Raw genomic sequence first — 26,277 nt, forward strand, 5'->3', positions numbered from 1 at the left:
GAAGCGTATACTCTCTGACCTGACAGGTAGTAATCAAACATGGCTGCATACAATGACATTACTTGATGATGATGATGATGATGATGCTGCTTGTTGTTTAAAGGGGCCTAACATCGAGGTCATCGGCCCCTAATGGTACGAAATGAAATGACAAAAAGTTCAAAATCATCCACTGACCAAAATTTTCAAAAATGTCATAAAGAATGAATGGATGGACATGAACAAAAAAAAAAGTGGATCCGACTCAAAAAAGGTCATAAATAATAGTATTACTGACCAAGGGACCACTTATAAAGCACAATCCTAAATCGAGGATGCTTGATGTCTAAAGCGGTCCAAAATCCAGGTCTAAGGCCCCTCAGAATGGTACTTATCGCTAGTAAAGTAGAACCATGGTATTTGTCATGTTGAGGTACTAATCAAAAGTAGCGAAGACTCGCAGTGTTCCACACAAGATGGTACTACTCACAAGTATTGTACTTTGTACAGATAACACAGACCTATGGTGTTTCTCACACAATGGCGCCACTCATAGCCAATGCAAACCGATGAGGTTCCTCACCTAGGTGTACTAGTCACAGGTGCTGGTATTCCCGTGGTGTTCCTCACATAGTGGGTACTAATCACAGGCAACGCAAACCCACGGTGTTGCTCACAGTGGTACAAGCCACGGGCAATGCCCAGACCTGCGGTGTTACTCACATGGGTATGACGCACGGGTACTGGAGAACCAAGTCTTTGCTGCTACTAATCACAAACCCATTTCGTACCTAATATAGTGGTACTACTCGCAAGTACAGGCAGCCCATGGTGTTCCCTGCGTGATGGTACGAATCAAAACTAGTTTCATGGTTCTAATTCAATCAGCCCTTGCTCGCCTCTTTTAGTCGCCTCTTACGACAGGCAGGGGATACCGTGGGTGTATTCTTCGTCTGCGTCCCCCACCCGCAGGGGTAGTGTGTTTGGTCTGCGAGAGGTATTTAATTTCCCTCAAGTCCGCCGGCAAGCCGGTTAGCACCCCCTATCTGCCACCTGGGAATATCACCTCTCCCCCTGCTACGCCAGCGTAGTAGGTTCGTGGATGACATTACTTAGTATGAAAATCACATATCAGAATAATAAAGAAATTATTACGCTCAGCAACCTGCTAAGTAAGAACGCATTGCGGGTTAGGGCAAGCCTTCGCCTGCAATTATTGGAGTGATCATTTAATGATCTGATTTTATGATTACTCAAAGTTGGCTGAACTTAGAGACCTATCAATGTATCATGATTCACCGGCAGGTAATTTCGGAGAGAATAAAACAAACAATGAAGCAAATCGGTCCAGTAGAACCGACAGATAGATTTGCCAAAGCTGTTTTAGTAATCTCTTTTAATATACAGATATATAATGATATATAACTGACTATTATGAAAATATAGTTATACTAGCTGATGTACCCGTGCTTCGCTATGGAATTCTACATTGTATACAGAATTCTAGGTTAGGTAGTGTACACATTGTGAGCAAGATTGTCTTAAATTGTATAGCTTTTAACGTTACCCTAGAAACACAACGGGAGGTCACCAAACATCTTTTCTCATATGAAGACTGAGGGAATTTTCACAATCAGGTTGGGATGTTTTCATTATAATACCTTTTTACATCCTCAAAAAGACTGTCTTAGTGGTTTTCCCAGCTGAAATGAACATACAATGTCAATAGGAATGGCGCGATTAAAAGGAATGCTTTCATATTACGAAATACTCGTTCAAATGCAACACCACACATTTTCTCACTTTTAACGAACAGGACTACGCTGCCTATCTAACAGTCCAAAGTTCCAGACCTGGAATGACCAAACCGCAGACAGCCATGATCTGCGAACACTCTTCGGCTTTCTTCGGCGGGGAGAGGGTCGAATAGTGGAGACTCCCAGGGCAAAAACTATGCCCAATTACTATTCTGTTTCCTAGAAGTACCCGATGAGTTGGAAAACATCAATTCACTACACTGGTGGCGGAAAAATCTATCTGACTTGGAGGCAAATTTTTCCTCCAAGCCAGAAGGGAAAACCCCTCTTCACTGCTGGTTTGGAATAAATTGAATGTAGAATTTAATAAAAGTGAAGAGAAAGAAACTTTTCTTAAGAAACAGCTCTTTACAGAGTTGAATTTTGAGTTATTCAGTGAATATTGTGGTGCTATAATTTGGAAAATGCCTAAATTGTTATTTTAGACCAGGCCATACTACTACTACTACTACTACTACCACCACCACCACCACCAAGTGAGGCTCTGCCTTAAGTATGCACGCTGCTCATTCAAAACAGCGCGTCAGAGCATGGATCGAATAGCTGAAATACTATGATGATACAGTGTGTTACGTACCAGCTGTATCAGAAAATGTATGAACCAGAGGAATGGCATGCTAAAGAAGAAAGTTTTCTAACTCCCTGGCTATTTCCTGCCAATATTCAGTCAGGCTGTTATACTCTGTACGCAGCAGTAATCCCATCTATCAGAGTTGAGAGGCAGCATAAGAGACAAAGAACATCACAATAAACAATGGTCAATGTTATTTTATTGTTGTTCAATGTTATGCACTTTTGATATAATAGGCCTTCACATTTCATTTTCTTCAGACTCTGAAATACCACTCTTCTCATAGTCGGTACGGTAAAACTGAATACAAGATAAATGATCGGAAATTGTATTCTCTATAACTTTTTTATATAACTTAGTACTTTTCGATAAGACCAATAACATTGGTACCGGTATTTAAAAATTACATTTTAGGCACCTTCCCCTAAACTACAACTTCATCCATGGTGAATAAAATTGTTTATAGCTTATACTGTAGTTTCTTATTACCCGTCTCTATATACCAATTTTAATTAAATTCTGTTAACCCATTTTCTCGTGGCTCGGCGCTGATATGGACTTAGCAACAAAAATACAAATTCATGAATATCCGTGTTATCACAGCCGGTACGGTAAATATGTATAAGACATAAATGGTTGGAAATTTAATTCTCTATAACTTTAGTTATGTCGTATTTATCGATACAACTAATAATATAAATATTTGAGAATTACATTTAGGCCTTCCACTAAACTACCATTTCACTCAGCGTAAATAAAATTACTTTGAGATTAAATTGTAGTGGCTCATTCTCCAAATTTGCATACCAATTTTCAATGAAATAGGACCACTAATAACGTAAATATTTCAAAATTAAATTTTAGGCCTTCCCTAAACCACCATTTCACTCAGCGTGAATAAAATTATTCATAAGCTATATTGTAGCGACGTATTCCTCAACTTTGCATACCAATTTTTATGAAGATAAGACTACCAAAAACATAATTATGTGAAAATTAAATTTTAGGCCCTCCCCTAAACTACCATTTCTATCAGCGTGAATAAAATTATTTATGGCCTAGATTGTAGCGACTTATTTCCCAACTTTGCATACCTATTTTCATTAAATTCTCTTTGGCCATTTTCTAGTGATGCGTGTACATACATACATACATACATACATACAGACAGAAATTATAGAAAAGTAAAAAGTGCATTTCCTGGTTACTGTGGACATGACCGGTATAGAAATATCATTCTTTTCAAATTCTGAACAATGTACAGACAAAACTTTTATTTTATTGTAACCCGTAGTGGGTGACATGGTACATGAGCTGCAAGAAAACGTTTAAGTTTTTATTCTGGATGAATCGAACTATTGGACGGCGATCTCAAGAGTGTTTCCTATACATCAAGAAATTGTAATTTTATTTTGTTTTCTTGGTGAAAATGTTTTGTGTATCTCAAGAAATTGTTTTTTTTTTTCTAGGTAAAGACTATCCGAAAATTATTTTGAAAGAAAATTGTTTAGAAACAAACTGTTTGGACATATGAAGAAAAAAATTAAAAAAGAAAAATTATTCCAGTGATAACTAGAAAACTTGAAGATTGTATAATTTGGTCTTGCTGATTTTATGTTTTAAAATTTTGGTCCAGTTTAAAAATGAACTCCCTATACCGACACGTGTAAGAAATTGATGGTTCAATTGTTGCGTCAGCAATTTCTTCATGGCTTGTCGTTTGCTTGATGCCCATATAAGGTTAGGGTTTTTGTAATTGGTTGTAATTAGAAGTGTTGTAATTGGTTTAACATGGAGGTGTTTTCCGATTGGCGGTTTGATATCGAACGATTCCCGGTATGATGTGAAGTACGCGTGTGCTACCGTTTTCTTGTCGTCTTTCGTTTTCGATCTTCGAAGGGGTCGGACGCGCGGTGTGCGCGGTCCGGGCCTACGGGGCCAACTTACCCTAAGGTAAGCAGGTTTAATTATCTTAAAATTATGTAATATGTGATTTTGTTTTTTTCCTTTCTAAATTTAACTTTCGTGTGTTTCGGCCTTTCTTCTTAAATTTCGCGAAATGTAAATGTTCTTATCCTGCCAGGAAATCACCTCGGATCTTAGAGTGGGCTATTTCATTTATGCCTCTGTATTACATGAGGCCACCTTTGTTTGGAGGTTTTCTTGTTTTAAAATTTCTTTTATCCTTAATGTTGCAATGTGTTAATTTTCCGTCAGATTGCCTCCAGTAGCTCTGTATAAAGAAATTACGAGAAAAGTTTGTAGTCGTCCTATGATGGACCATCCAGAAGATTGTTTGTTATATCCTATCTGGTTTATTGTTCAAGATTCAAGTTGCAGTTGTATTTCTGTTCCTTTTTCACGAACTGTTTTCTATAGGTTTCTGTTCTTTTCCTTCTTTTTCTAATTATATTTTATACGATGGAAAAAAAAAAAAAGAAGAATGAATTTCCCACATTACCATATTTGGTGCTTTAATTCTATTGGTGAAAATAACACTAATTTGTATTGGTCAAACTTCGGATCGAAACATAGGTAGCTTCCCTGATTGGCTGTTTGAGTATTTCCCAATTTCCGGCTTTTTGGCTCCTTAGCAAGAGCAAGGCTCTGTTCAGCGTCTTTGGTTTTCGTACGTCGTAACGATCGAACGCACCTTATAAGGTGGTCCGCTCACCGGCTCCAGCCATCCCGGGGTAAGCATGTTTTCTGTTCTCAAGTGTTAACTTAAAATGTAAATTCATTCGTTCGGAGTTTGCCTTAGACCCTGGTTTTCACCGCTTTTGATTTGTAATGCCGTAGTTCGTCAACTAGGCGTACCCTTTATTTTGGAGGCAATTCATTTTATTAATCTTTTGTGAATATGTAAACTTTAAGTTTTTTTTCTTCCGAGTTGCCTCCAGTAATTCCGTATCAATTTAGTGCACACCTGTTGAGCTTTGCGTCCCTCACTGATGTGTATTAGGAGAGGACTGCTTCTCTATAGGCCTCTGCGCTAAATTTAATTTCTGTTGTTCCCTTCTCTTGTAACATTTTTCAACTTGCCTTGTATGATGTTTGTAATTAGGTCATTGTCCCCTTCAAATTTTCATTGTAAATTTCAACATCAAAATTATGCTCACTTATTTAAATGTCATTGTAACTTTGTGTAAATATTCACTTTCCTGAGAGAAACACTGATAGGAACCTCGTGGTTTGATTTGATTTTTTAAAAATTAATGATGTTATCTAACCTAGTGCACTTCATACCTTGATTCAATTCTATATGTTAAATAAATTGGACAAAGGGTTAATGTTCTCAAGTTTCTTTCCCTACAACGTCGCGTAAGGTCTCGTCCTCTAGGGTTTCCCGGCCTGCTTCCCATACTTCCTTTCTCTAGTTATCATGTTGGTTATCCTGCGAAGCCACGTGTTTGTAAAAGGTAAAATGTTTTTCTGTTTGTTTTATATGTATCTTGTATTATGTGCTTCCTTCTGTTTGAAAGGGGGGTAACAAAAACATAATTATTTGAAAATTAAATTTTAGGCCCTCCCCTAAACTACCATTTCTATCAGCGTGAATAAAATTATTTATGGCCTAGATTGTAGCGACTTATTCCCCAACTTGGCATACCGATTTTCATTAAATTCTCTTTGGCCGTTTTCTAGTGATGCGTGTACATACATACATACATACATACATACACACACACAGACAGACAGACAGACAGAAATTATAGAAAAGTAAAAAGTGCATTTCCTGGTTACTGTGGACATGACCGGTATAGAAATATCATTCTTTTCAAATTCTGAACAATGTACAGACAAAACTCTTATTTTATAAATATAGATTTAACTTTAGCCTTTTATATTCAATACCTTGCAGATGATGATTATGTTTGTTGTTTAAAGGGGCCTAACATCTAGATCATCAGCCCCTAATGGCACAAAATGATACAAAATGTAAGGACAATTAAAAATCCACAATCCTCTACTGACCAGAATTCAAAACGTGAGGACGAAGAATGAATGGATGGATATGAAGTCAAAACAATCAGTGATCCGACCCGCAATGCACCACATTCCCAGAAACTAGCGTTAAACAATAGTATTACTGACCTAGGGACTTTTAAAGCACAATATTGAATTGATGATGCTTGTAGTCTAAACCGGTCCAAATTCCAGGTCATCGGCCCCTCATAATGGTACTTATCATTAGGAAAGTAGAACCATGGTATTTGTCATGTTGCAGTACTAATCAAAAGTAGCGTAGACTCGCGGTATTCCACACATTATGGTACTACTCACAGGTAATGTAATGCGCACATGTAACACAGACCTATGGTGTTTCGCACATTGTCTCTATTTACACACAAACTTATACAGGCAACACAAACCTATGGTGTACTTCACATAAGTGGACTAACCACAGGGACTCTCACTATCCCGTGGTGTTCCTCACAGAGTGGGAACTAATCATAGGCAAGGCAGAACCATGGTGTCGCTCATATACTAGTACAAATCAGAGGTACTGTAAAATTCAATCCTGAGCACTCACTGTCACTACTAATCACAAACCTATTTTGTACCTAACTTAATGGTACTACGCGCAAGTAAAAGCGACCCACGGTGTTCCCTGCGTGGTGGTACTAATTACAAGTAGTATCATGGTTCTAATTTGATCATTCCCTGGTCGCTCCCTTTAGTAGCCCCTTACGGCAGGCAGGGGATACCGTGGGTGTATTCTTTATCTGCATCTCCCACCCACAGTGGGTTGTGTGTTTGGTCCACGAGAGGTATTTTATTTTCCTCAAGTCCGCCAGCAATCCGGTTAGGACCCCGCCCCTATCCGCCACCTGGGATGCACCACGTGGGAGTATCACGTCTCCCCCTGCTACGCCAGCGCAGTAGGTTCATGGATTCAATACCTTATCAAGTACAACAACTGTAATACGGATCACCATGAAATTTATATCATAGAACATGATGCATTCAAATGTTACTAGTCAGCAGAAAAGAGAGGGTCCATAATGGAAGACAGAGACTTCAAAGGCAGAAAATTTTTCCATTCTTCGTTTGGTTCTCCTTTGCCAACAGAAGCTGTTGAAACATTCAGATGAAACAGAAGGTGATTGTCAGTTAGGTATATGCTTAAATTTCAAGATTCTGATAAATCCATAAAAATTAGTTAAGACCTGTAGCTATTAACTCCACTATGTGATGCTGCAGGCTGTGAGGGCAATAAAAAAAATGAGCACATTATTTCATGCCCCTTAACCCACTGGCTTACCTAACCGTCGAATCGACGGGTTGGGCGAGCCTGTGCCCGGCTTACAATCATTCTTTATATATGAAGGAAGTCTCTTCAGCTGCATTTGAGTCATGTTTAGGGAATTAACCGTATAAGTTGAAGATAGCATTGAGCTGATGTCACGGGTATTCAGTGAGTAAATATGAGCACGTGCAAGGCTATTACTGAGCGAGAAGTAATGGATATTTTGCTGAATAGTGAGTATGAAGAAGATTATAATATATCTGAAAGTTCTTCCTGTGAATCTAGTGATGTGGATACGTTATCTGTGTTTAGTGAAGAAGCAATGTAAATATTACAAATGTAAATGTTCCGACGCACCTACTCGGCCTCCATTATTGCTCTCTTCATTAGCCCAGCTCCTCTCCTTTCAACATCTATGTCATCACGCTACTCAAGGTCTCCACGTTTCCATACTGAACTGGGAATCATGACGTTAATTCAAATTATGATCTTCACAAGACCACACTGTTGGCTTCAAAACCACCTGAATTAAGCCTGTTAATTACCGCAACTTAAGAGAACAAGATTATTCTTTCCACTGATAACATATGAGGCCTTATGATTTATGCACTTCAAGCTGGACTATTCTCTTGTTTATCAAGACTCAACAACTGGGATACCTTCTCAAAAATTATACTTTCTCGTGTATCATACCCTAACTATTGTTAGGTACCTTCTCTGTTTTGATTTCATTGTTTTAACTTTTGACAATTTAGCTTTCAACATTAATCCTTGTATTTGCTGTCATGTGTTTCATATTTCAACTAGTCATAGTTTAACATTTGTCTTGTAGGTGCTATCATGTGTTATATATTGCTATTCGATAAGTTGCATTTTGCTCAATTGATTTGTTGGCTGATGATGACGCGCAATAAGCATCGAAACTAGTACCAACCTTCTCTAGACGTTATGTGATATATATTCACATCAATAAACATTCATGGTATTGAAAAGGTGGACCTTTAACATTTTCATTTTAATGGCACCTAAGATAAAACAGAAATTTGAAGGTTGGAAATGAGAATCTGCTTGTCCAAAACCCCTCAAGGCAATGTCAAGTGTGTGCAGCCAAAAAGAAGACTAGCACAAGCAGATAGGAGTGCAAGGTATGCGAAGAAGCTCTTCACAAGCCTGAATGCTTCAACATATTCCACACTAACAAGAATTACTAGGTGAGTTTATAGTGCATAGTTCATATTTTTCACTGTTATGTAGCATATTCCATTGAAATTATTATTTTTGAGTATTTCTATGGAAGTTTGACAACATCTGATCTGGTAGTTGCAGTGATATTATCATTTAAGCACAGTCTTGCATGGACCTTATAAACACCAGCATTTAAATGGCAATTTAAAGGTCTGGAACTGATGTTTATAAGGTAAGTGGATGGGTTAAACTAGAAGTGACAATGACACAAAACATAGCAACATTTCTATGGCCACCTTACCGTCATGTAAGAATTGTTGCCAACTGAGGAGAAAGTAGCAATTCATTTTAATGTCAGAAGAAATATTTGAGAAGTTGAATGTTAAATCACATAGCCTAAATAAGCTGTAAGCTCTTCGTCGACCTCGAGCTTGTCTTCCTCTAACATATACCCGCTCGTTGTATTCCACTAGACCATCAAGATCATCGGACATTACTTCAGCAATCTCATCAAAGACATCAAGGACGTCTTCAATAGGAACAAATGGTAATCCTAACAGCAATGCAACTTCCTTCCATACTTCACTCCCTATGGTGTTATATTCTGCCACTAAACCCATTGACTGAATGTGACACTAGATTGATTGGAACCAGTGGAATAAGCAACCCTTTGTGTTTCTAGCTAGGAAAATTTGTCGAGCTGCGTTAATATTTGTCAACTCTAAATCCATCATTATTGTTTCCAGATTTATACAGATATTTGCTTCTCTAACTGTACCTACAACATGTTCGTACAGTACTCGATATGTATCCTCGGTTTTCCGCAGTGTCAGAGCGTATACAAATGGGAATTCGTGCCCTCAGAAAATACCATGCAAGGTAAACAATTGCATGAATTGATTTGGCGCAGTCTTAAATGTGCCATGTGCAAACATAATTGGGCTAGCAGAGAACAGTCTCAGGTTCTCCATTGTGCAAAAATAAGTGTTCTATTCTAATCTTCTGGCCCAGCGTCGCACAAAAGAAACCTCTCTCCAGCACGGGTAACGTGCTATTCATTGGGAATGTCAATATCTTGCAATGAAGAGGGATTGGTAGGTCGGCCTCTATTTTGTTTCAATTAACCTGCCTTCGCAGTGTATTCCTTTCAGGCAACGTCAAAAGTACTTCTTCATCGTGCCCGTCTCGTAATGCCATCCACATAGTTTTTTCTGGGGGTTCATGCAGGTTGCTTTCTGCGCGGTGCTTTAGCTTGTTCCTGACCTTTCTTACTTCCCCTTCCACACCCACTCCATGTTGATGACCTCTCGTGCCATCCTTCTGCACCTGTACATCTTCAAGGTCAATCCCTAGTGTACATCTAGCACTGCAGAAGCTTCGTTGTTCACATCTCCAAAAACATTGTAAACCGTCCTTACTGCATGAATGGACAAAATCACCTCTAATACCAATATAAATGGTCCGTTATTGGACATTATAAATTTTCCAGCTAACTCATTCCTGGTTGCCAGCGTTTCGCCCTCGTGTGCTAGGTTGGGCTCATCAGTTGGTACCTAGCACACCTACTTTATATTATAACTAGACCAAACTCCTAGTGGACTAAAGGAAACTGAACCAAAAAGTAATGGTGGACCATATGGAATGGACAAAAAGAGCAGTGGACGTTAAATAAAATGGACAAACGAATCAGTGGACATTGGACCTTTTGTGGACCTGACTAAGTAGACCTTACTGTGTGGACTAAACATCCGCTAATCGTAATGTATATTTCTTAGAATGCAAGTAATTTAGCTTCTGCTATTTAGTAGCAATTTTTGGTGCTGAAATATGTACAGGGTTTTTCTTCAGTTTACACATTTACTTGTTCACTTCAGATGTATATACAGTTGCAAATAATAAAATGCTATTTATTACATAATTATGGTTTCATATCTAGTTCTTTCTGTAAAAGAGGGAGTAGAATTATGTTTCTTAAGTTTCTGAGAATATCATCCATTAAATGAAGTTGTCTGTATTACTTGTGTTCCAATTCTTGCTGCCTGAAGCGAACTCATCTCTCAACAAGCTCCCTTTCCAGTGACCTTTGGGCGAGTAGCACACTCACGAGTAGCATTCGGGAGTGTGACTCCCGCCCATTGCAAATACTTCCCCATGTACTGGTGGGCATGAGTATCAGCTGCTTTTGACATTCTCTGGTATGTATGTGTATATCTACGTATCTACCTAAAGAACACTTTTCGTATGTGCTCTATCACCAGGCTAGGAGTGGGAAGGAAGCAGCCGTGACCTTAATTAGTGTACTTATTTTTTTTTTGCTAGTGGCTTTACGTCGCACTAACACAGATAGGTCTTATGGCAACGACGGGATAGGAAAGGGCTGGGAGTTGGAAGGAAGTAGCCGTGGCCTTAATTGAGGTACAGCCCCAGCATTTGCCCGGTGCGCCGACAGTGGAATTCGAACCCACTATCTCCCGGATGTAAGCTCACAGCTGCGCGCCCCTGACCGCACAGCCGACTCGCCCAGTGCTCCTACCTGTCTACTAGAAAACTGTTTATAACTTCTAATACAACTAATCAAAACAAAGAAGTAGGAAGAAATATTATGGAACAGAATACGCTACATTTCAGCTATGCCAATGAAAGGAGCATTTGATTCAAACAAAAAAACTACTTTGAAGACATTAAATGATTACAATGAGACATGCAATAAAGCAAAGAACACTGCTCTCTTTATGCTGATACATACCTCATACTCTCTCTCTCTTTCTTTCAATTTCATACATAACATACACAATAGGCAGAAAGAAACAATGTAACTATGATATTTTCCGATATTGTTTGAAGTACAAACAAAATAATTTCAATACATCAATAAATTTGTCTGAACTTCAAATTGCCTGTTTGAGAATTATAGATATCTGTCACATGCCTGTTCTCAAAATGTTCTTGGTCTCTTCCACTTCAAAATACATGGCCTCGTCTTGCTAGTCTTCCTCTAACTCTGCTCATGATGCACTACTACTCTCATTATGGAGTAAAACACTGCCAGCAGGAAGAATCACATAAACAAGCAACACTTTTTACTTTGTTTAACTAATTCCCAATGCAAATTATGTTTTTCAATTTACTGTTTGATATCAGGTTTGAACAAAAAACCATAGCCATAACGAATAAACCATAGCCATAACGAATAAACAAAACGCTTCACATTCATGTAGTCACTATTGTCAATGCCACTTATTAAAAAAACACTCCACTCAAGACTCTCAAATTTTCAGCAGAAATGCTAGATTTCAGATGAATTGAGAAAATTACAATCAGAACAAATGAAAAAGTAATGGGCAGATCACAAGAACCAAATGGTGCAACGTTCAAAGAGAAAGTGAATGTGGATTGAAAAGTGGTTCAATGTGGCCAATAAAGTTAATAATAAAATGTTAATTAAGAATTTGGCTAAATACAGACCGCTTTGAACCTAAGACTTTTTTTTTGCTAGTTGTTTTACGTCGCACCGACACGGATAGGTCTTATAGCGACGATGGGACAAGAAAGGGCTAGGAGTGGGAAGGAAGCGGCCGTGGCCTTAATGAAGGTACAGCCCCAGCATATGCCTGGTGTGAAAATGGGAAACCACGGAAAACTATTTTCAGGGCTGCCGACAGTGGGGTTCGAACCTCCTGTCTCCCAAATACTGGACACTGACCGCACTTATGCGACTGCAGCTATCGAGCTCGATGAACCTAAGACTAAGATACAGTATTTTTCTTCCTTTCTTTCCAGAACTACTTCACATATTGGCTGATAGCCTGCCTCTGTTCCTCTAACATCACTCTCATAGGTTGGTGTTGAACTTGTAAAATAAAAAATCTGCAGACATGATCTGTTGCTGCAATTTCTCCCTGTTAGTTATGATATCTGTGATCTCCAGTCTTTGTAAATCACAACTTGTCTCTTCCAGCCAGCTTGTGGTATTTTTTTAAATTTGGAGATTTAATCAAAAACTGTCTTAGTCCATAAAATTGTGGTCTTCTCTTTTTGACTGTATCTTTAATTTTCTGTATATTTTGATAGACGTCTTCACTTTTCTCCTTCATCCAAATATTATATTTATTCTTTCAGGGTCTCAAAATTTTCCGTAATATTTTTTCTTTCCTCTCCAGTTTCTCTCATTCATACGAAAAGTAAACAATCTCCAAGAGAAGGAAATTAGAAGTACTTGGATATGATCAGTGAAACATTTCAAACAACATTATGCAGGTAGTAGAATGTTGTAGTAGAAACAGCCACAGAATGCCTAGGAACAACTCTGTGTAAAGATGGCAAAAAGCAAATATCTTTGTAGAATGAAGAAGTGACAGCAGCTTGTAAATATAAAAGGAAGGCGTATCAGAAATGGCTCCAAACAAGGACTGGTGCTGACAGGGAATTGTATGCAGATTAAAGAAACAGAGTGAAACATTACTTGGTTGTTGATAAACTTAACCATAATAGGTATTTTATTTGATTCTGTATTGACTTTCCTAAATCTAATAAAGAAACTATTTTAAACAGTTTCTTTAACAGACATTACTTGGCATCAGTGAGATACCAGTGGGAGAACAAGCTTTCCATAGTGACATTTCTCCCAGGTTCTTCACCCTTGCTCTTCAAAACCATTGACTGGAATAGCAGAGGGGACCAAATTGGAAATATTAGATTTAGGTTGATATAATTTCTATTACTTGTTCAATGTTAGGCATTCTGATCCATATAGTGCTTCTGGTTTAATTACAATTGCATAGTGCCTGATTTTTTTCCTGGAATAATATCGAACTTTTGTTGTAATGATTTCACGTGAGTCAATCTCCCTTTGCAGGTTGTGCTATCAAGTCCATTTGATTGGATCCATTCCCCAAGTACTGTACTTACATTTTTTAACTCCTCGAACCTGGCCATGTTTTGTTATGTACTTTTCTCTATTGTGTCTGGGTTCAATATATTTAGTTTTGTCACATGAAATTTGAAGACCAATTTTAATTGCTGTTTCATGAAATATGCCATATATTAATCCTTTACTAGATAAAACACACAAAAAATAAATACAAAAGCTATAAAATACATCAAAGACTGAACTCAATAATAATCAATAAAAAACACAGTGGGATTAAAAATATAATTATATATTTATATTTATGATATTGTAAAATTCTAAATGTTTGAAAAACATCAATACCATGTGTACGAATCATAGACACCCTTGTTATCTCTTCCAACCACGGATCAACATTCTAACAATTACTTATAAATTAACATCTCAATAAAGAACAAATCTGATTTAGTGAACATCATTTGGGTATTATCTACCAAACCAAACCCCATGACGCAACAGCCCCGAAGGGCCATAGCCTACCAAGCGACCGCTGCTCAGCCCGAAGGCCTGCAGATTACGAGGTGCCATGTGGTCAGTACGACACATCCTCTCGGCAGTTATTCTTGGCTTTCTAAACCGGGGCCGCCATCTCACCGTCAGATAGCTGCTCAATTGAAATCACGTAAGCTGAGTGGACCTCGAACCAGCCCTCGGATGCAGGTAAAAATCCCTGACCTGGCCGGGCCAGGAATCGAACCCGGGGCCTCCAGGTATGATACAGGCACGCTATCCCTACACCACAGGGCCGGCTTGAGTATTATCACCTGTTATGTTTTCATTGTGTTTTAATTTTAAAATTTATTAAACAAACATTCAAATTTTAGAATTTTTGTGCATTTACTGAATTAATAATGAATCAAATAAGACATATTGCATCATCATAGACTCTATAGTGTTTTTATAACTTCGCATAAGCAACGGAATTGCACAAAAAATAAATAATGTATATCATGAATTGAATTATGTTCAATAAATGGAGAAGGGTGGTGTTGCTTACAGAAAATTGTACTGCAACATGTTGATATGATTACAGCGCTCAGAGGCGAGTCCAAGTCACTGTTTCTTGTTTCAAATTATGTGAATTAAAGATTAAAAACAGTAGACCATCAGAGTACACAAAGGAAATGAATCTTGAAAATGTGCTGTGTCAGTGACATATTTCATTATGAAACTAAAACTTATAAAAGTGAAATCATAAAATCATTCTTTTTTGGACATTATTTCCATTATACGCAATATACAGTAGAAGTCCGTTATAGCGAGAATTCATAACGGCGAAAAATCTACTCGCTATAACGGATTGTCGTTATTTCTGATTTTTTGTAAAAGTTGGGAAAAATCCCATACATATGAACATCGGTATGAAACGGAAATCAGTTTGTTTAAAACTTGCATTTTCGCAGATGATATCCACACTACGGCTTGCTAGATCATTATTTTTTGAAATACGATACAACGTGAAAGTGTATGTTTAATTTTATTCTGAAAGAAAAAAAAAAGTATCACTCCAGAGGTCTCTGTGGCAAACGTTCCAGTTTTCTTCTTTAAACAGAGTCACCTGACCTAACCGTATATGTATAACAGAAACTTATTTCAACCGTACATAAAGAACTGATAACCTCCTCGCTACAAAATTACACGAGAACAGCCTTTCCGAAAATTAACTAGATGCGAGAAAATATAAACTAACCTCTGAAATCCGTGATGCGTTCTGCCATCTTGAGGTGTATCATATTCTTACTTAATTTCAGTGTATAGTATCAAAACTAAGCGATCGTTTACTTAGCCTTTATTTCTAACGAGTTAACAAGTGCTATCGACCTCATTATTTACGTATTTGTTATGAAAACATATTCTCTTCTTTCATTTCTAATTTTCTTTATGGAACAGCAGTTGATGGGAATTACAAATAGACTCCGACACCATCTTCGAGTGCCAATGAGAGAGCTCGCAATTACACATAGCGAGAAAAGGTTACTGAAAGTCACATTTTGTGGCAAACGCATGTTTTCTTATTCAAACAGCGTCACCTAACCTAAAATATATATCAAGCGACAGTTGAAAAGTGATAACCTTCTCGCTGTAAATTTAGATGGGAATAGCCTTGCCGAAATTTAACCAGACGTCCAAAAATATAATTCAACCTTAGAAATTAGTGATGCGCTCTGTCATATCTTGAGGTATATCGCATTCTTACTTAATTTCAGTGTAGAGTATTAAAATTAAGCGATCTTTTACTTAGCCTTTATTTCTAACGAGTTAACAACTGCTATCGGCCACGTTATTTATGTATTTATTACGAAAACATGTTCTCCTACAATTCTGATTTTCTTAACGGAACAGGAGTTGACATGTATTACTAATTGACTCTGACATTGCCTCTGAATGTCGATGAGAGAGCTCGCAAGTGCTCATAGCGAGAAAACGATACCGATGATCACATTTTGTGGAAAATGCTTGTTTTCTTATTCAAACAGTGTCACCTAACTTAACCGTACTATATGTATCCTGAAAACATATTTCAAGCACCGGCAGAGAAATAATAACATTCTCACTATAAGTTTACATGATAATAGCCTTTCTGAAATTTAACCAGATGCAAGAAAGTATAAAACAAACCTCTGAAATCAATGCTGCACTCTGCCCTATCTTGAGTTGTATCCCATTCTTACTTAACTGCGGTATTTAGCATTAAATTAAGCGATCATTTACTTCAGCTTTTATTTTTTAAGAACAACTGCTGCTGGACACATTATTTACGCATTTATTATCAAAACACGTTATCCTCTTTCATTTCCATTTTTCTTCATGAAACAGCAGTCGACGGGTATTATTAATCGACTGCGTCATCGCCTTCGAATGTCGACGAGAGAGCTGGCTAGAGGACACAGCGAGGAAACGATACCGAAGATGATCAGTCACATGCAATATAATTGCTGGGTGCATAAATGTCGGCAAGGGGAAAAAAATCGAGCATGCTTAATCGCTTGTTATAACGGACATATCACTGATAGGGCTCTTGCTGTAACCGAAGGATAATATACAGTTTAATATAGCAATTTTGAAGGGACAGACAACAACTGACGTTATAACGGGGTTCTCGTTATATGCTGTACTCGTTATAGCGGACTTCTACTGTAAGTACTGTATATCTAGATCAGGGCCTCTCAGGGTACATGCGCGTGGTGCATTCACTGTGCACAGTGCATAAGACGACTTCACTTGGTTGACCAGAGTGCAGATCCCCCACTCCTCGATTTGGAGCGATAGCGCTTACCCTCTCTTTCCTCACACCTGTCTCGCTCGCTTCCCGTGTCTCCCACTTCCACACTTGCTCCGTAGTGTTCCAAATCCGAGCTGAGTTGAGCCGAGTAGAGCCGAGCAGCCCAGAGACGAAGCGTTGGACGGAGGTAGCCGAGCGGGACCGATGCACAGTGCACGGAGCTCTTGCGCCTCGATTTGCACGCGTGAGATTTTGGGCGTTTGAGAACCCTGATCTAGATAATAGAGCAAAGAGGAGGAGATGGCGATATCGAAAATGAAGCTTGCCTATATACTACAGAGAATGTGAAGCGAGTGTTGAAGGGTGTACTACGAGCAGCTTAGCAAGTGAAAGGCTTTCCTAGATTATGGAGGAAAGGAATCATTGCATCTACATATATAAAAAGGGTCATGAGGAACATACGGAGGCATACTTCTGAATACTACATAATAAGATTTATGCAATGGTTCTGGAAGAGAAAATTAGGAGGAAGGTAGTTTTCCATTGCTTTTCTTATCGAGTCAGAAGATGCTATTGCATGTCTGCCAGCCCACTGAAATGTATGCAACAACTAACCCTATGAGCGACATTTTCACACCCTTCATATCAGGACCTGGTTGCATAAGGAATGGCGTTACTAGCATTGCTAATACCTCGGTCACTTTCAAAGCCAAGGATGAGACTGGGACAGTTCCATTTCCTGACACAGTGTCAGGGATGATGAGACATGAAACTTTATGGAGAATACCCTCCCTGATGCCAGCATCAGTTGAGGAGTTCATGAAGACAAAAAGAATGATGGTGAATGAAACTGGGTGGAAGTAATCTGCTGTGGCTATGAATGAGAACTGTCCTGGGATTTGCCTGGAAGTGCAAATGGAAGAAACTGGGACAGTCAACGAAAGTAGTAGCTCATATCAGAAGACCAAGTGCTGTATAAACAATAGATCATATCAGAAAGGGTGAACAATATGGCTAAAGATTTAGAAATACCAACAACTGGACATGTTTGGACCTCAATAGGTGGCCTGTAGGGCTACAGCTACGAAAGCAGTACAGTAAGCTTATTCAGCTCTGCAGGCCTATTTCTCTAGCAATAACTCTTTCCAATTTTGTTAGCATTACAAAGTCAGAAGGAGACATTAGTGAAAGCCAACCATCTGATTAGGAGATGTACGGAGGGTTGCCCCAGTTAAGTTTGGACGATTTCGACGTACTTTTTGTCCTAGGCGATTCCTTTTCTCCCAACCAGGTTGTACTCTATGTGATAGCCGCAGGCACGGACTACTGCCCTACATCTCAGTTTCCACTGTAGAAATCTTTGACAGAGTACAGGAAGAGGAAATCTGTCCCATACCTCCTTACACACTTTCCAAAAACACTCAATAGTGGTAGGACGTCTAGAAGAAAACCCTCTTTTCAGTACATCAATGGCACGGAAGTCCATCGGCGAGGCTCCTGGGGATTTGACAGAAATATCACTAAACGGTATGACATGGACACCTGTCTCTGCTGCTTCTCTCTTGTAATAGGCGGCTGATGATCTAGCAGTATGAATGGATGCTTTATCCATGTGGAATCCGCCATTTGAAGCATCCTCACCATACAGCCCAAGGGATATCTTTGTCGGATAGGGGTCCATAGGCATAGATAGCATTGATCTTCACATTTTTCGGCACACTGAGGATTCTGAGTTTACCCCGTGCAAAATATCCTGCCACTACCATGAACCCCCTAGCAAACTTTTCTTTATTTTCCTTGACGAAGTTTGAGTGCCCCTTTCGGTCTTTTGGGCGACAGTAAATTGCCCGGGGCTTATCGGTGTCATCCAAATAAACCAAAGTTTCATCCAGGGTAACAATCGAATGCCATTTATCCCCTGATAGGTAGTTTTAGTATATTTTTCTGGCATTAGTGAACAGTTCTTTAACGTGCCTTATGCCACTTTACCAGGTTCACATCATCTTTAATTATACAGCAGAGTGTACCTTTACATGTGCTTGTTTAGCTGGCAAGGTGTCTGAGTTGGTGGATTTTCCTTCAGGACAGCAGCCTTTACATTCTTAATGATGTCCAGAAAACTGAAGGGTCGAACTCTCTTCCGCAGCAGTTTTCCCGAAGTTGCTGTTTCTGGGGGGAAACCATTCTTATGTAATTTTATCACACTGCCTACAGATGACTTTCTAGTGTTGAGACCTTTCATTTTACACTGTTGTACAATCCTTGATAATGAGAAATTAGCACTGGAAAGGCCAACAATGTAGCCTTGCCATATATCTGCAATTTGGCACACCATGAGGCAACAATGGTAAGATGTGACTGTGAATCACATTGTCAAGACATAAGAAATAAATGACATGCAACTGCTTCCAGGAGTGGCACATGCGCTCAAGATCGCGTCCAGTATTAACTGGGGTAACCCTCCATATAAGCACATTAGAGTCTTTACGAGATAACAGGAGAAAGTGTAAAAACTTGTACCTGTAGTTATGAAATTAGAAACTTATCAAATACATTACATTAATTTTTAACAAAAAACATACAAAACTTACCAGAAGTACAGCTGACCCAGAGTGTAATTGACAATATGAACAGTACCCAATTGTCAACTGAAAAGGTCCACCTATTTAACCCTTTTTATACCATAAATTTCATTATTTTTACGGAATACATGTTTCATCTCCTATGGAGATGTCTTCAGTTCCTTGAAAGGCTTGGTATAAAGTCATGAAGATAACACTTAAAATTACTACTGCTGTGATGATATTAAAAGGCAGCTGTGTTTAATCGTATTTTGAAAGAAGTTGTGTGGAACTTATTTTATTTCAAAAGTAAACATCAAGAAAAGACGTTAAAGTACGTTGCTGAAGGACAAGAGTCACCGTTTTTATTTTTATTTTGTTCTATTTGATTTTGAAAATATGTTCATTTGTTTTGCCTTGAAAAATTGACTGAGAGCCAAGAAGAACTTGAATTTATTTGGTTATTGTGTAAAAAATGTTATAATGTAAATAACCGTGTAATTAGCATCTGGATTTAGGTAATAACTGTTGTGGTAGGGTGTAGCTGCATGTGCCTGCGTTGGCAAGATCCTTCTTGTGATTTCCTGTTGCATCAGAAAGGAAGTTTCTGGAAGGTGTAAAGATTTTTTCTCATCAAATTTTCAGAGCCCTGATTGGCTAAAATAACGCGATTCCTAATTGGTGAATGTAAAAGCCAGTGGTGCGCTAATTGGTTATCTCTGGATTGCTCCATTTCCGGCTCCTGGCGAACTTGGCCAGGGCCAAGTTTGTGACTTTCGTCTTTAATTTGTGACCGGCGAAGGGAGCAGTCATCTCTTCCGTCTGATGGGACCACCGGCCCTCGGGGGTGAGCACTATTTGGTTCATGTTTTGGATTTTAACTTTTAAAGGCAAATTCTTATTTTAAATTTCCTTCCGCGCCGGTGTTTGCCCAGGGTATTTTCCAATCGCCAATTTTAAGTTCAAAAGACTTAGTCCTCACAGCTAGTCATACCCCCCTTGTTTTGGAGGCATTTTCCCTTTTCTTTGATTTTATATACTGGGTAATAAATATGTAAATTTTAATTTCCTCCAGGATTGTCTCCAGTAGTCCCGTTTCATCTTAACGTATTCCCGTTTAAGGTATGCACCTTATTCAGCAGTGTTTTTAAAAAGTTTATATTGTCCACAACTACCTTACGAAACTACCTTGTCACGACTTCAAATTATGACTGTTAAAAATTTCTTTGCATTGTTTTAAAGTGGTTGGCGTGAAGCTGAAGCTTGTACTATTGACACTACTGATATCTTAAAATGTGTTTATTTACTATATTAATTTTATTTGTATTCCATTATTGGCCTTGATTCAGTAAATGTAGTATTCAATTGGGATCACCACCGATTTTGTTTTCCCGGCAACGCACTACCTTCTCACGGACCTGGTAGGTTTCCCAACAGCTTCCCATTTCCTTTCTTTTACTTGTCATGTTATCTAAACTGTTATTTATATCTTGACGTCGTTTTTGGAGTGTTAACTTGGTGTGTATGTTTCATTTATTTTGTGCGATCGAAATTTGTTATGTTTAAAATGTTTATCTGTCTTGTTCCTTGCTGTGTAATCCGTAGTGGTTATAATTGCATATATAGTTTTTTAAATGGTTAAAGTATCTAGTCTTATCATGAGCACCAATCTTACAATCTTGAAATAAAAACATTTTTGTAGATGAAGATTATAAGATTGCTCTTTATGATGATGATGTAGGGAGAGGGTCAAATCCAGTGTCAGCACCCAGCCTACTCCTGCCGAATAACACAAAGGGGTCTGCTCAACACTTAACATACCCATCGAACAGACCAATCACCATCCACAACATCATATTCCCGCACTCCATATGAACACTTCGGAGAGGTTTGGAATCAAATGCAGGCTTTTGCCACATAATCTAATGACTAGATATTGTCGGCCAACATTCTGATGATGGCATTTTTTTTTTTCACCAACATGACTTAAACCAGTCTACCATGGTGTCATCATAGAGACTCCATGACTTAACAATCATGGACACCAGGTGGGCTATAGTCAGAAGTATCCAATCATAACTCATGTAATCCCTCAAATTTGGACCACAATATTATTACAAAACATTTAGTTTGCTGCACTGTGCTGCTGAATATTTTTCATCACTTAAAGCATATGGCCATCTCCTCCCTACTAAGAGAGGAAGACTCAAAAATTTTGGTATTGTATGGCTGTCACTCATTCTCAGTTGTAACAAACTTTAAAGTCACAGCTTTTCATCTACAGTACATGCAACTGCCTTGGGAGTTTATAATAAAAAGGCCAAATGGACAAGTAACGATATATATGGTAAATTGTCCATTCTACCTCACCTTCTACACCTTCTTCCTCCTCATCCTCCTCTTCCTCATGGTGAGGCTGTGCTCCCTCACCCTGCAGAGCCTGCGGAGTGCCTGGTGGGGGTGAGGGTGCCTGTACTTGAGACTGCTGTTGGGGAAAGCCCATGTTGTCAGCAGTGCCATAGCTGGGAAGGAAGTTGGCCCAGCTATCCACAAGAGCCTTGCGTCCCTTAGGCCCGAGACGCCCCAACTCGGCAAGCAACAAGGCCTGAGCGGCCTCTCGTACCTAGAAAGTGTAAAATTGTCCATATTTTTCCAAAAGTAGAAAGTATTGAACCAAAATACAGTAAATATACATAAATAACTCACAAAATGAACATTTATGACAGTTCATGGAGAACGGAAACTTGTTCTCCAATTTCCATGAAACTGATTCTTTTGAATCATTTTATAGAAAAACCCAAAATTATTTTTACTTGTAATCCAAATATAAAAAAATACTGACATAATCTTTTGAGGTATTATGTACTGTAGAATTCTGGTGATAAAGTAGATATGTTACCCATTCTGCGTTGGGCATATACTAATATACAGCCTAACACAGGAAGCTAGGAAAGAGGACTGAAATAATATACACGGAGGATAAACCCTGATGTGTTATATTCAAAAGTCATCATCATCGGTTTGCCCTTCCAGCGAGCCGGGTACGGTGTTTGAAAACGAGCGTCTTCCAAAATTGCCTATTCAAAAACATTTCGTTGTCCAAGATAGATTCCCAATTCCATCCTCTTCTCTCCATGTCTTCCCTCAGTTGGTCCATCCATCTTCTTCTTGGTCTTCCAGCTGGTCTTCTACCTGTTATTCTCTTTTCCAAATAAGCATATGGTAACCTTGTGCTATTCATTCGTTTAACATGCCCAAACCATTTAAGTCTAGATGACCTAAGTCTTTCCTCCATCAATTCATTTAGACCTAGGTTAGATCGGATCTCATCATTTTTCACATGATCAAGTCGGGTCTTTTGGAGGGCAGTTCTAAGAAATTTCATTTCACAGGCTTGAATCCTACTATAATCCTTTGATGTCAGTGTGCAGGTTTACAGAGAATATGTAAGGATAGGAATGAAATATGACTTGTACAGGGTCATTTTTGTTCAAAAGTACCTTTTAAAATACGAAGAAGTAGAAGATTCACCACTACTGCAGACTGCACATACTCCAATATTTCATACTTAACATATTGCTGACTGGATGCTTGAGCTTGTTACATACCCCATGGACCGGATAATTTTTTTATTGAGCATACTAGAGTACACATAATTGTAAAAATGTTCATATATATTAAACTAGTCAAGATTTTATCTTTAAAGTTGATGGATCTGTCTTTATAAAACCATCTTCAGCGTCAATTCCTAATACATGATCAATGTTTACATCGTTGTCGTCACCAGAGTCACTTGAATAAATTATTAGCCCCTATGTAAGCTACAGCGTGTAGGGGCTTGAATATCACTTCCAGTATCACTCTCACATTCAGTTTCCACTAATTCACAACCACTATATCCTTTGAACGATCATCGGCATACAATTCTTCTAAAATATCGTCATCAACTAACACTGTAATACGCGAGCACTCCATCTTATCAGACTGAACCATCAGAAAGAAAGTTGATGTTTTAAAACTAAACCAAAGAATAAAAGAAGGCCGTGAATAAAAGAGAAGTGGCAGATATATATCTACGATTTATTCTACTCAATGCGCAAGTCTGAAATAATTCAATACAATACATGGTCCAAAGATGCCATAGGGAGACCGAAAACGATGTTGTGAATAAAACCGAGATTTCTCAGGGGCCGTCACCTACCACTGGCGAGCATACTATGAGATTTCTCAGGGCCCGTCACTCATGTGTTAATTAGAAAGAGCTCCAACACGATTTTCAGACATTGGGTAAAATTAATATGGGTGAAGATTTCCTTAAGAAATATATCACAACTGCCAATTGTAAGAGGGTTTTGATTCAAGATAATGCTCAAAATAGCAAAGAACTTCCAACAGACATCCAGATAATGCATATCTCAATGGATTAGTAGGAAAAAGGGTACGGTGGAAATTTAGATGTCCAAGACAGTTCTGAACCACACTGATCTCAGATGTGCCAAACAGACTAGAACAGTTGGATGAACTTAACTGAAGGCAGAATAAAGACCCTCTTGTTCAAGTCTACAGTATTTTACATAAAACAGTGAAATCTATATTAAGCACTTGCCTCCAGACACTGATGCTGCCAACGACGAGCCATCATCTCTACCTGTGGTCTCTTGAATGCTTTGGAGCCAGTCTGTACTACCTTGTCGGGCAAGAGGACACAATGGAGGGTGGCTAACAAACTCCAGCCCTGCTTGATCTGAGCCTGTTGAGCAGTGAACAGGTCCTCGTTCTCTTCCTCTGCCTTGCTGGTCCAGCTCAGAGCTGTTCGGGTGCTCTGCCTAAATAACATGGCAAGGTATAACACAAGCTACAAGAGGTTTAACAAGTAGATACACGGCACAAAATACATCAAATAGACCTTTTGTAAGAAAGGTGGAAACAGAGCAAGGACATACGTTCAAACAAAATTTAGTAGCTTTAATATCCTAATACTTTGAAAGCTGTAAAGAGCTATAAGTATAAAAATGAGAAACATAAATGATATAGAAATGGCATTCAAAGTATTGTCAACTGTGGCTAACCAAACATACATTTTTTTTTTTTTTGCCATTTCATAGTAGGATGTCTCTTATCATATCTTTACTGCCCCTTCCAGGTTAACATTAAATATTTCATCAGTATCGTGACATTGAAGATTCTTCAAATACTCATAGAAAAACTGTCTGTAGATGGAAGGAATATATAGAGAACTTGTAAAATCAAGAGATAAAAACTGACAAATTGAAAGACTAAATTTGACCTGGAACTTCTTGTGTTAGAAGATGAAGTCAGAATAGCTCAACAGTCATTAGCCCAATGAAAGGCCTCAGAAATAGATGCAACTGCAGCTGAAATATGGCAAGCAACAGAAGAAACATCTGTTTTAACTGTAATACTGTATGTCAACAGATCTGGAAAATCTCAACTTGCTATAATCTAACAGCTTCATTGTCCGTATTGATAGTGTGAATCTCAACTTGGCCCAGAGATTGGAAATGGTCCATTTTCATCCCCATAAAAAAAAAAAAAAAAAACTGTTTAACTGCTCCAACTACTGCACAATAGCTCTGATACCACATGCCAGCAAAATGATGCTGAAAATCATACAACAAAGATTAGAACCATGCATGGAGCATGAAATGTCCACTACTCGAGCTGGTTTTAGAAGAGGTAGAGGAATCAGACACATCATTAGTGATGTACGTTAGATGACGGAAATAGCAAAGGAATACCAGAAGGAGCTGTACATGTGCTTCATAGGTTACAGGAAGGCCTTTCATGGTGTAAGTCATGAGAAGATGTGGAATGTAACTCAGATGGGCATACCTGAAGATCTTTATGTCCTGATGCGTAACCTCTACCTGGGAAAAGAAGCTAAGTTAAAACGAGCATAGAGAAACAGAATGCTTCCCCATTAACAAAGGCATAAGACAAGGCTGTATATACATTTGTCTTACTTGTTCAATCTGTACACTGAATACATCATGAGGAAATCTGGACTGGATGAGTCACCTCATGGTTTTAAGATTGGTGGAGTGAATATAAACAACTTGAGGTATGCAGATGACACCACTTTGGTTGCTGAAAGTAACAAAAAGATTGAGGACAGAGAACAGAGTGAGAACATAGGCCTGTATCTGAATATCAACAAGACCAAAATCGTGACTACAGGTTTACCATCAAACATTATGATAAATAATGTGATAAACAAAGAGGTGAATCGTTTCTGTTTGTTGGGATTAACCATCAGTAGAAATGGCTCAAACAGTCCAGAAATTCACCAAAGACTTGCCCTTGGAAGAGCAGCATTCAAAGGCCTGGATAAGTTCTTCAAGTGTTCACATGTATCTTTGCATATTAAAGAAAGAATGGTTAAGGCATTAGTCTTTCCCATGGTGGTGAAAAGCGAGATAGGAAACATATTGATGAATTTGAGCTCTGGTGTCGGAGAAGAATATTGTGTATCCCTTGGACAACCAAAAAGACAAATGCATGGGTCATTCAAAAGATCAAACCAGATCTGTGTCTTGAGGCATTCATTACAAGACTACAACTGTCTTAGATAAGGGCGGCCAGCATTGAGAACTTTAGACTCCATCAAATCCAACATGAGCATGTTACTTAAGGAGCTGAAGTATATGGCTGATGATCGAAACATCTGGAGCCAGTCCATCCATGTAGTTGCTGGGAGTCACATTGACTTAATGACACATGAGCATCATGAGTAAGAGACAGATATTATTTCGTTTTCAAT

The 26,277-nt window shown here is 38.5% G+C and overlaps 1 protein-coding gene across 3 annotated transcripts in view; it reads right to left on the minus strand.

The window, feature by feature from the left end:
• Rbcn-3B (WD repeat-containing protein Rbcn-3B) overlaps window positions 1-26,277 on the minus strand; it is a 438,089-nt gene that overhangs the window by 76,163 nt on the left and 335,649 nt on the right. For all 3 annotated transcript variants that reach the window (XM_067147119.2, XM_067147118.2, XM_067147117.2), the window contains 2 exons: window positions 24,103-24,322; window positions 21,867-22,119 (listed from right to left, as the gene is read on the minus strand). In XM_067147119.2, the coding sequence (XP_067003220.2) occupies window positions 21,867-22,119; window positions 24,103-24,322 (473 nt within the window). The remainder of the gene's footprint in view (window positions 1-21,866; window positions 22,120-24,102; window positions 24,323-26,277) is intronic.

Source organism: Anabrus simplex, chromosome 5 (genome assembly GCF_040414725.1).
Source record: "Anabrus simplex isolate iqAnaSimp1 chromosome 5, ASM4041472v1, whole genome shotgun sequence".
Classification (NCBI taxonomy): domain Eukaryota; kingdom Metazoa; phylum Arthropoda; class Insecta; order Orthoptera; family Tettigoniidae; genus Anabrus; species Anabrus simplex.